Here is a 10,640-nt window from a genome sequence, read left to right on the forward strand (position 1 = left end):
ACTGCATTTCAGTGGGGGCCCCGAAGAGCTCTGTGGATGAGCCAGAGATGGTGCATGTTAGAGTTACAGGCAGGATGGAGAGCTGGTCCTCACTTTGCTTGGGATCTAGGGCAGCCCATGGAATCATCCGGACAGGGAATAAGAACAGCTTTAGGAGCTGTTGGGATCAAGCCTGAAGAGCTCAAATCAAACCTGGCTGGGCGAGATTTCAATGCAGCTGCAACGAGCATGGGTTGTGCAGGCCTTGCTTAGATATGACACTCCTCACAGTATTGCTGTGCATCACATCAGTAGTAGCCACAAACTTGCTCTTCTGGATTGTGGGAAGGATCTTTGACAGCAGAAACATCAACCCCGCATTTATTTCAAGAGACACTTTCAAGTGTTGCTAATTAACAATCCTGCAAAAGTCTGAGCACCTGAGCCACCCCAATGACTTCAAGGGGCTGGCCAAATGCTGTACTGCTTTGCTGGGCCAGCAAGCCCTAGCAGGCTATTCCTGCCAGGGGACCAGATACAGAACACATCTATGGATATGGTCACAGGGAGCACTCAACTGAGAGAGCAGGTGGCCTAGATCATGGGAAGGGAATGCCAGGCCTAGCTTTCTGCCATGAATTTGTGCTGTACGTTGCTCTGGGACTGCCATGAGTTTGTTTTCTCTGCTTGTTGAAATGCACCAGAGTCTGCCTGACTGCCAGCTTTTAGTGACATGGCTATGTCACTACAGCTGTGCCGCTAAAAGTTGTGCAGTGTAGCCGCTGCTTATCGGCTCTCCTGCCGACAAAAAACATCCACCCCCAATGAGTGGTGTTTGCACTGTGGGCAGGAGAGTGCTTCTGCCGACAACGCGTGGTTCACACTGGCACTTGCCTTGGCAAAACTTTTGTCTTTCAGGGGAGGGGGCTAACGCCTCTGACAGACAGAAGTTTTGTTGTTCAGTTGCCATTGTAGACATAACCTGAGTTGCAACCCTGTGGCTGGTAGACAGGAGACTGTCACACAGAATTTAGAAGACTTTCATGGGGCTTGGATTCATCGCATGATCCAGCTTTAAAGAGCCCTTGGACCTGAGACATGCAGCACGTCAGTGGAGAGGCACACACTCTGTGCTCTCTCTCTACTGGGTGCTTTGTTTTGCTCCTGTCCTGCTTTTCTTCATGTGCCAGTATATTTATGTTTGTATCTGTAATTTTCACTCCATGCATCTGAAGAAGTGGGGTTTTTACCCATGAAAGCTTATGCCCAATAAATCTGTTCATCTTTAACGTGCCACCAGACTCCTCGTTGTTTTTGTGCATACAGACTAACATGGCCACCCCTCTGATACTTGTCTTGCTTTTGTTGTTTTCCTGAGTCTATGACCAAACCATTCAGAAGGTGAGTACACAGGTTGCTCTGTGCATGTGGGGAAAGGTAGAAAACCCTTTGCCTGGGTCAGGCTGGAACCATCTGCTCCCTCAGCCCCACTCTACCTAGGAATAGATTTGGCTGTGGTGTTCTTGCTCATCTGTTGGTTGCAGTTTACATCTTTTCATTCTCAGCCAGCGGAAGCCAAACTCTCTGCTGTTCCTGGGGGGCTGGGAGGGTTGCAAAACTGGCTGGGAGCCACTGTTTCTGCTGTGAGAGTTTTTGGCATTGGGAGGCAAACAGCTAAAGTCAACAGCAGAGAGCAGTTTGTGGGTGCCCAGCCCCCAGCCTGCCCTTTGCATTTCAGAGCCTTCTGCTCGCTGACTCACTCCCTCTTGCGTAAGCCAGTTCAGCAGGGGAGTGATGAGGGCTGGCATTTGCTAGTGTCCTGTTATCCCACCCTGGGATGTCAGCCGCCTCCCAATAAATAGGGGCTCTGCTGGGGCTCCTGCTCATACACAGCCTGCCTCTCTCCCTCCGCTCTGCAGACAGGGACGGGAAAAGATAGAAGCATGCAGGCCACGCTGCTCAGCCTCCTGGGGATGGCCTTGTTTGGTGTTCTCCATGGGCAGGAGGAAGTCACCGTACAACCCGACTTTCAGCAGGAGAAGGTAACCTGGCCCGTCCTGTGTGTGCCCATATCCAGAGGATTGGCTACCTTCCTTCTCTTTTCAGAGGCAGGGATGGTTCTGGATCCTGATTCCAACCGGTCCCGAGAGCAGGGCAATTCAGAGCAGAGGGTGGTTCAGGCCCCTATGAAGGTGGCTGGCGCCCAGCTGAGATTTGGGCTCCCACGCTGGATTTGGGTGCTGAACTCCCCTCCCCCCAGTTGAGAGTGTGTTTGGATCTGGGGTTCTGGTCCAGCCCAGTGTAGGAGAGCTGGAAAATTTGGATCCAGGTTCAGATGCTGAGCCTCCAGTGGGTGGGGCTGTGCAGAGCCAAGCAGCTTGGTCTTCTCTAGATGGGTGGGTGGCATTTGTCCGGGGCACAGAGGGGGCTGAGCAGAGCTGGGTGGGCAGGTTATTCCCAATAATCAGACAATAGGGAGGTTTTTACACCTTCCTCTGAAGCAGGTCTTGCCCGAGGCAGGACCCTGGGCTTGCTGCACCCAGGTCTGGTCTGCCCTGGCCATGCCTGTGGTGACTGGGGGCTGTGTGCAGTTCACAGGGAAGTGGTATAGCATCGGCCTGGCCTCCAGTTCCAGGTGGTTCATGGAGAAGAAGCAGGTGCTGAAGATGTGCACCACAGTCATCACGCCCACAGCAGATGGGAACCTGAATGTCACCTCCACCTACCCCAAGTAAGGCTGCGGCGCCGCTGGAGCCACTGTCCTGCCTGAGAGGGAAGGGCATCGTTCCAATCTCACAAAGGCTCATCCCACCCCCTTCCCAGGGCCCAGCTGGCGCTGGGGGTTCCTCAGCCAAGAGATGCTCTCGCCAGTCCCAGGGAGACCCCAGGTCCTGTCTCTATCTTGACATAGACATTGGGTGTCTGGTGCCCCTTGTCTGCGGGTCTGGGAGTGGGGGACCAAGCAGCCTTCTCCTCCCTGTTATGCCCTGGAGCGAGGGCAGTGCTCAGTCCCAGGGCCTGGGCTCGGGGAGTGCAGCGATCGTTCCCTCCTAGCACCTCTGGGTGCAAACTGCCCTGTGCAGCAGAAGCCCAGCCCCCCGAGCTGACCAGACTCTTGGGGGGATCTGGCTGCCTGTGGCTCAGCCCCTCCTGGAGCCTCCAGGGTGTCAGTCACAGCCTGGCTCTGTCCAAGCAGCAGGCCCCAGCCAGGAGCTCTTGGAGAGTGCTGCTACCCCCTTCCTAAGGGGAGGCTGCCAGGCGCAGCATCCTGTCCCTGCCATGGGAGGGAGGGGCTGGGTTTCCCTGGAATACTCTGCACCCGACATTCTGTATTGCCCCAGCCATGGGATTCCCCCTGGGTCTCCACCCCATTGCTCCTCTCAGTTATGATTCCCAGCTTAGCCCGGCAGGCTCTGTTTCAACTACTGAGGGGAGGCTGCTGCCCACATGGGTTGTGGTGGGTCAGACTGAAAGCTCTCCTGTTGGGGTCCAAACAACACTTTGCCCTCCCATCCAAGGATGTCAAAGCACTCTGGAGCCATTAATTAGCTCCCACGACCATTAAGTCAGTCAGGGTCACCCATTTCACAGATGGGGAAACTGAGGCACAGAGAGGGGAAGGGACAAGATCACACAGTAAGTCAGTGTCAGAGCTGGGAATAGATCCCAGTAGACCTGATTCCTTGATTCCCTGTTCCTTCCATGTGATGTGGATGCCAGGTGATGAGATGGCTGCCTGGCTCTCTAGATGCGCTGTAGAAGCTGGTAACAGGGGGCAGTAAGGGCTGACGTGACTGCTGGCTTGAGGGGCGATATCTGACACGGAGCCTCGCTGCAGATCACACTCTGCCAACGTAGAGAGTCCTGGTATCCAGCAGCAAGGCCAGGAACCCAGAGTCCTTGCCAAGCAGGCTCAGCACATCCAAAGCGGAGCCAAACTTTGTGAAGCTGCTATCTGAGCAGATTTCCTTGGCCAGTGCCGGAGGATCCCAGCTTGGGCTCTTGTGCCCCCTAGAGGTTCTCTCAGCAGTATGGGAAAGGCAGCAGCATGGGGGTCGCACCTCTCAGCTTGCTGTGCACCCAAAGGTGGGGTCTGGCTGGTGGAGTTTGGGAGAATTTCAGTTCTCCCAGCAGTGGCCATAGGGGATCCACCCACACTGGTCCCTGCAAGGTACTGACTGGCCCTAGCTTCCACTGAAGCCAGTGGGAGCTGAAGGCTCAGATGCCAGAGTGCAGGAGACACCTTTGTCTCTCCCAAGCCCAGGGGCTGCTAGTTTTAAAGACCCCATGATCTGAATCTCTTCCACCTTGTGCCAGTGGCAGTGTGGAAGCCAGTGGACTGCAGGGGTATGAGATGAGACCCAGGTACACGTGTAAGGAAGAGGAAGAGAGCCCAGCCAGGTGTCAAGCATTGCCCACCACCAGCTAGACGCTGGATCTCCCTCCATCACTGGTGGGGGCAATGGGAAAATCGCATTCCCTCAACCTGCTAACATGCTTGTTCTCTGCCTTTCCCACGTGCTGCCCCAGGTTTGATCGGTGCGAGAAGAGGAACAGCCTTTACATCAAGACAGAGCAGCCAGGCCGATTCAGCTACACCAGCCCACGTGAGTGCATGTGCTTGCAGTGCTGGCTCCATTACAGCATCCCACCGTGCCCTGGCACGCTGTGCCTTGGGCAGTGCCAGGCAGCTGAGAGCAGGACAGTCTGCCCCTTTGTTGGGCAGGATGGGCAGGAGTCATTAGTTAAATAAACCCACAGCTTTCTCCTTAGAGGCACCTTCCAGCTCCCAACCAGTCCCGAATGGGAGCAGATTTAGCACAAGGATTTAGCATCGATTGAGGAGCTCAGCCTGAGAATGGGACCAGCGCAGGTGTCCAGGTGCCACTGTAGAAAACGTGCGTGCAATGGGCTGGGGCAGCGGGCACCAGAACGAGTGCCGTTGGGACTGGATTCCTGGATCCTGACCCACACTCTGCCATGGCCTGACTCAGGGGTGGGAGCGCTGTGGAGTCAGTGGGAGCGGGGGTGCAGGGCACCTGGGCTAACCAGAGCCCCGCGTTTCAGTCATCTCGGCAGTTTTTGACATGGATCTGTCGAGTGACCATGCTGGGCTCTAGGGTCACCACTGCGGAGTCCCCCAGCCTGCGTCTGAGTCTCTGGCAGAGTGACAGGAGCATTTGGATTGGCAGAGCAGGAGGCACCTAACTCTCCTCTTAGGAGGACAAAATTGTGTCTCTAGAACCAAATGCTGCTTTGGGCGTTCCAAGTCCCGCTGCATGGGGCACCATGCTGAAGAGTGCACTGCCTGCTCTGGCCAGCGTGCCCTGGCATAGGGCTCTTCAAAATCCTGTAACCAGTCCAATATCAGGCAAAACCGTGTGTGGTTTTGTCTCAGTACCAGATGGGGGACAAACCACCCAAAGAGAGGATTGTCGGGCTCAGAATCGGGGGTGTGGCCTCCCTACCAGCTGGCATGAACTGGCTCCGCTCCACTGGCAGCAATGCCTGTTTACACCAGCTGCAGGGCAGCGGCACCCCCCACTCATTAGCTGGGGGTGTCAGGCCTGGGGGGGAGCCCCGCTTGTTAACTGGGGGTGTCAGGCCTGGGGGGAGAGCCCTGCTCGTTAGCTGGGGGTGTCAAGCCTGGGGAGAGCCCCTCTCGTTAGCTGGGGGTGTCAGGCCTGGTGGGGGAGCCCTGCTCATTAGCTGGGGGTGTCAAGACTGTGGGGGAGCTCTGCTCATTAGCTGGGGGTGTCAGGCCTGGGGGGGAGCCCCGCTCGTTAGCTGGGGGTGTCAAGACTGGGGGGGGAACCCTGCTCATTAGGTGGGGGTGTCAGGCTGGGGGGGGAGCCCTGCTCGTTAGCTGGGGGTGTCAGGCCTGGGGGGGAGCCCCGCTTGTTAACTGGGGGTGTCAGGCCTGGGGGGAGAGCCCTGCTCATTAGCTGGGGGTGTCAAGACTGGGGGGGGAGCCCTGCTCATTAGCTGGGGGTGTCAAGACTGGGGGGGGAGCCCTGCTCATTAGCTGGGGGTGTCAGGCCTGGGGGGGAGCCCCGCTCGTTAGCTGGGGGTGTCAGGCTGTGGGGGGAGCCCTGCTCCATATATGTACTGGTATCTGTGCTTGCTCATCTCTGCCCTGCACATCTGTCCATGCCCCCTGCAGGCTGGGGCAGCCAGCACGACATCCGTGTGGTGGAGACCAACTACGACGAGTACGCCCTGCTGTACGCCAAGAAGTTCAAGGGCACCGAGACCTCCACCATGGTGACTCTGTACGGTACGTGGCCCCGGGGCGGCACCTCTGTCTTGTACATTGGGGAACTCTGCCAGCAGACACGCAGAGCTCCACTCCAGCCCTCCAGCCACCCATCTGAGAGACACCCTCTTCCACTCCACATGGCTCTGGTTTGAATTTCTGCAGCTCTGCCCCGAGGAGATGGGGGCTCATCCCCAGGAAGGAGCTGGCTGGGGTCCCGGGGCCCTGCAGAACCAGAGGCTCTGCCTCAGAGCCCAGTGGCAGGGCAGTGGCTGTTGTGTCCCAAGCTGAGGCAAGGCTGGTTGTGATGCACAGAAAGGGGATTCGCTGGTGAGGCTGCCGGACACAGATCTTGGGTTATGGGTCTCTGGTACCTAGTGCTGACACACAGGCTGGCATGGATGGGCTGATTGTAGTGGGAGGGGCTCACTCTTACCCCAAGCATCTTGCTTCCCTGGCTGCAGGCAGAACTACAGAGCTGAACCCCAAACTACAGGAGAAGTTCACCCAGTTCTCCTTGGCGCAGGGGCTCCCAGAGGATGCTATTCTCCTGCTGCCAAAAACTGGTAAGAACAAACCATAGGTAAACAAGACAAGAGAGAAGATTGGGAGAAATGCCCTGTGGAGCTCAGGGGAGCCTAGGGGGCACTTGGCAAGCCTGGCTGCAATGCAGATTGCTTGTGTGCTGTGTTCCCAGCTGTGTAGCTCTAGCCAATGTTCCCTCTAGTTTTTTACATCCATGTGCAGAGTGACGTGCACCAATATGGAGGTGATATGAGATGGGGGTGGGGCTGAGGGGATGGAGTGTGGGAGGGGGCTCAGGGCTGGGGCAGAGCGATAGGGTGTGTGGGCGGGTAAGGGATCTGGCTGGGGGTGTACGTCTAGGGAGTGGCTGGGGATGAGAAGTTCAGGTTGCAGGCTTCCCCAAGGCTGTGGTGTAGAGACAGAACTCCTCCCAGCCCTCTCTTGCCATAGCAGCCTGGGGCCAGGGGAGAGGCACTTTCCCCCGGCCGTGGCAGCTCTGAGGCCGGGGCCAGGGGAGAGGTGCCTCTTCCCACCTGCGTGGCCCTTGATAGCCTGCAGGGCAGCCACGCAGCTTAGAAGGAACTTAGGCGCTAGCCCAGCCTTGTCCTATGTAGGTGCCTCAATCTGGCCATTTGTGTCCAAAGAGAGGCTCCTAAATTTGGCCCCAGCTGACTTGATTGGAAATGGAGGGTGCTCACTGTCCCTGAAACTCACTGGCACTGTACACATTTCCCTAATTATCCAATAACTCCAGCCATGCTGGACACTGCCTCCATTGCTCTGAACCAGAGGGGAAACTGCTGATCCACTTGGCAGCATTGGCCAAGCACCATCACTTGAAGGAGCTGTGACTCTTACACAAATGGCCAGGAAATGCTCCCCACTTATCTGAGCAATGTAAAGCTCACTGCTCCTGGGCCCTAGGCTAGGACTGAAAGTGGAGTGATGTCCTCAGCAGCTAGCTGGTCCACAAGCTCTCTCAAAGAGCTCACCCGCACTTTGGATTAGCTGCTGTTCTCTTTGACATTTGGTTTTGCGTCCAAGGGGACTGTAGTGTTCACCTCTTTGCAAACTCTCCGCTAAACGAGGACTCTTCCATGTCTGTAGTTTAACCTGCCTGGACTGGGAAGGATGCTGGACTGTGAGTGCCAGCCCCTCAGGAACCCAGGCTGCGCTAGAGGAATCAGGTGCACAAAGCAGCAAGGGCCTGTCCTCACTGCTGGCAGGTCCGTCAACCCCCAGACCCAGTTCCGCAGGAGCTCAGCTCTCTGCACACAATGGAGGGCAGAGGAGACAGCCGACCGAGGGATTCGCCCAGAGCACCCAGCATCTGCACTTGCCCCACCACAGCAGACAAAAAAATCTTGCTGACTCTTGCTCGCAGGAGTGAGCACGAGCTATGAGGTTCAGCCGTAGTGCAGCAGCCCAGCCATCTCCTGAGGGCACGGGGATGTGGAACAGAGGTGACGTCTAGTTGCCAAATAAGTTTAAAGTAGCTAAACCCATTGGAAAGGAGGCAGGGCAGGTCCTGCTCCCTGGACAGAGAGCACAGCGATGTCTGGGACTAATGGGACCGGCCCAGGGCAGGCACAGTGTGGGCAAACTGCAAAGCTTCCTGAAGTAGCAAAGCACTGCAGTGCCCCTGCTAATCCCTCTGCCATTGCCCCTCCATCCAGACCCCCTGCTGGTCCCGCCCCAAACCCTGCATGGCTCGGCCCACACCCCTCCGCCCTGATCCCCTGCCGGTCCCGCCCCTAACCCTGCACAGCTCGGCCAACGCCCCTCCGTCCTGACCCCCTGCCGATCCCACCCCAAATCCCACACAGCTCGGCCCATGCCCCTCCACCCCAACCCCCTGCTGGTCCCGCCCTGAACCCTGCACGGCTCGGCCGACGCCCCTCAGTCACGACCTGCAGCTCTCTGCTATTCCAATCCGGCATTGAGCAGGGATATTTAATTGTGCCTCAAATTGGGCTTGTCTCTTATCAATGAGAACAGAAGAGGCTCCACCCAACACACCTTTAAACAAATGTCAGTTGCCTGCTGCACGTGCCAGTGCCTATGACACATGGTCCTTGATGCCAGTGCTCCCTTGCGGACCAGCTTTCTCTGCTCTCACAGCCCTTCCTTGGGGCGGGGGGAAAGGCTCTCTGCTTTCTGCCCCACAACTCACCTGAGATGTGTGGGAAGCCAGGTAGCCCCTCACCAGTTCCCAAGGTTGGTGGGGCTGGATCTGCTATAACCAGCAGCAAATGAGCAAGAAGGAACTGCACCCCTTGCTGAGCTTTCCTGCACCTGGCTAACAGCCCAGGGAAGCACTAAGCAGAGGTTCACACTGGGTTCCCCCCATGGGTTCTGTCCAGTGGAGCTCTCCAAAGGCAGGTGCCCATGGCAGCTGATCTCTGTTTGTCCTTCTCTCCCCAGACAAATGCATGACGGAGGCTGCATAGGTGAGTAGGATCCCTTCTCCAGGGGGATGTGTGGCTTCTCTTCCACTGCTCCAGACTGGAGAGCACGCCAGAGGTGTTTATACAGCGTGTGCCTGTTGAGAGGCTCTCTCTGAGCGAGTCCCATTCCCAGCCTGCTTGAGACATGGCCCACAGGCACCGTCCCTCTGAACATCAAAATGAACATAAAGTTGATCTCAACCTGCTTCGCGGCCTGGGCTGCTTCTCCAGTTCCTCCCTCAGGACTGTTCAGTCGTCACCCTAGATCCTCTCTCTAGAGAACCACACCCATCTCCCTTATTTCTGGGGGGGAGTGGGTAATGAATCACCCACCTCAGAGTTAGTAGAACCCAGTTAACCCTTTCCCAGCAGGAGCAGCACCTGCCTCCAGCGTGGGATGTGTCGAACACTGCCGGCCTTTACACTACCATGCAGTCTCATGCAGGGATTGCCCAGTGACTTACAAGGAATATTTTTTGCTCTGGCCCATATTGGAGCTCACCAAAAATATGTCTGTCCCCTCGTTAAAGGGAGCGTGGGGCCCTGGTGGCAGAGACAGGGCAGGGCTGTAATGACTAGAAAGGGATTCACAGTTGTTGGACACTGACAGACCCCGTGGGTCTTTCTGGCTCTGTGTCACCACCCAAGGTCTCCCTAAGTCCTAGCCTGGGCTAAGCAGCTATGGGAGAGGCTGCTGGCTATGCTACAAGTCCTGGGGTAAGCACTGGGAAGGTCATTGATGTCTAAGCAGCATTTCCTTTCTCCCTTCCAGGCGGAGGTTGCGAGACACCGTTCCAGGTTTCCTTCAGAGAGAAAGTGACATGCTGACCTGCCGGCCCAGATCCTCCCCGCATAGATGTAGCCATCTCTGCTCTGCAGCCTTGTGCGCCGCTGGGCTAGTGCTTCTGTGTATAACAGCCCCTCCTGCCCAGAGTAAAACCGAGATGTAAAACACCAGCCTGTCACTTCTCACTTGCTTCCTCACAAAGGCTTTGGGCACATGGGCCATTGGGACGGAGAGGGAACTGTCTGACTCAAGACAGTGGCAGTCTCGAGAGGTCAGATGATCCAGGGAGATTTCCACCCTATGGATTTGAAAACTCCCCACAACAGCTCAGTGGAGTTTGGGATCCTGGCATCCAAATCCCAGCCCTGACTCAGCCTCACACCCAGTTCCAAGGTCCAGTCAAGCCCAAGTCTAGTGAGGAGTAAGATGTGGGCAGTGCTCAGCAAAGGTGGGGCTAGGAGTACAGGCTGAGCCAGTCTTGTCTGGGCAAACCCTCGGCCCTTCTCTGTGTAAATATGGGGCTGATGATTGGGAGCCCTCTTGGGGTTACTGATTCCCTCAAGCCACAGTATCCCTCATCTGCCTCTGTTGTGGATTCTGGTCTCTCCTCCGGGAGGGGGCAGCGCTGCAGATTCAGACCCACTGC

At 56.7% G+C, this 10,640-nt stretch overlaps 1 protein-coding gene across 1 annotated transcript; it reads left to right on the top strand.

Moving 5' to 3' along the window:
* Nucleotides 1-1,880: 1,880 nt before the first annotated feature.
* LOC116820783 (lipocalin) lies at nt 1,881-10,164 on the top strand. The gene is made up of 7 exons (XM_032773469.2): nt 1,881-2,021; nt 2,571-2,710; nt 4,510-4,586; nt 6,143-6,256; nt 6,700-6,801; nt 9,185-9,210; nt 9,980-10,164. The coding sequence occupies exons 1-6, from the start codon at nt 1,923-1,925 to the stop codon at nt 9,208-9,210; spliced, it is 558 nt and encodes a 185-aa protein (XP_032629360.1). The 5' UTR covers nt 1,881-1,922; the 3' UTR covers nt 9,980-10,164.
* The last annotated feature ends 476 nt before the right edge of the window (nt 10,165-10,640 follow it).

Source organism: Chelonoidis abingdonii, chromosome 24 (genome assembly GCF_003597395.2).
Source record: "Chelonoidis abingdonii isolate Lonesome George chromosome 24, CheloAbing_2.0, whole genome shotgun sequence".
NCBI lineage: Eukaryota > Metazoa > Chordata > Testudines > Testudinidae > Chelonoidis > Chelonoidis abingdonii.

Coding starts and splice junctions, on each gene's coding strand:
- LOC116820783 (XM_032773469.2), top strand. CDS start 1,923: ATGCAGGCCACGCTGCTCAGCCTCCTGGGGATGGCCTTGTTTGGTGTT. Junction 2,022..2,570: donor CCGACTTTCAGCAGGAGAAG/GTAACCTGGCCC, acceptor GGCTGTGTGCAG/TTCACAGGGAAGTGGTATAG. Junction 4,587..6,142: donor ATTCAGCTACACCAGCCCAC/GTGAGTGCATGT, acceptor TGCCCCCTGCAG/GCTGGGGCAGCCAGCACGAC.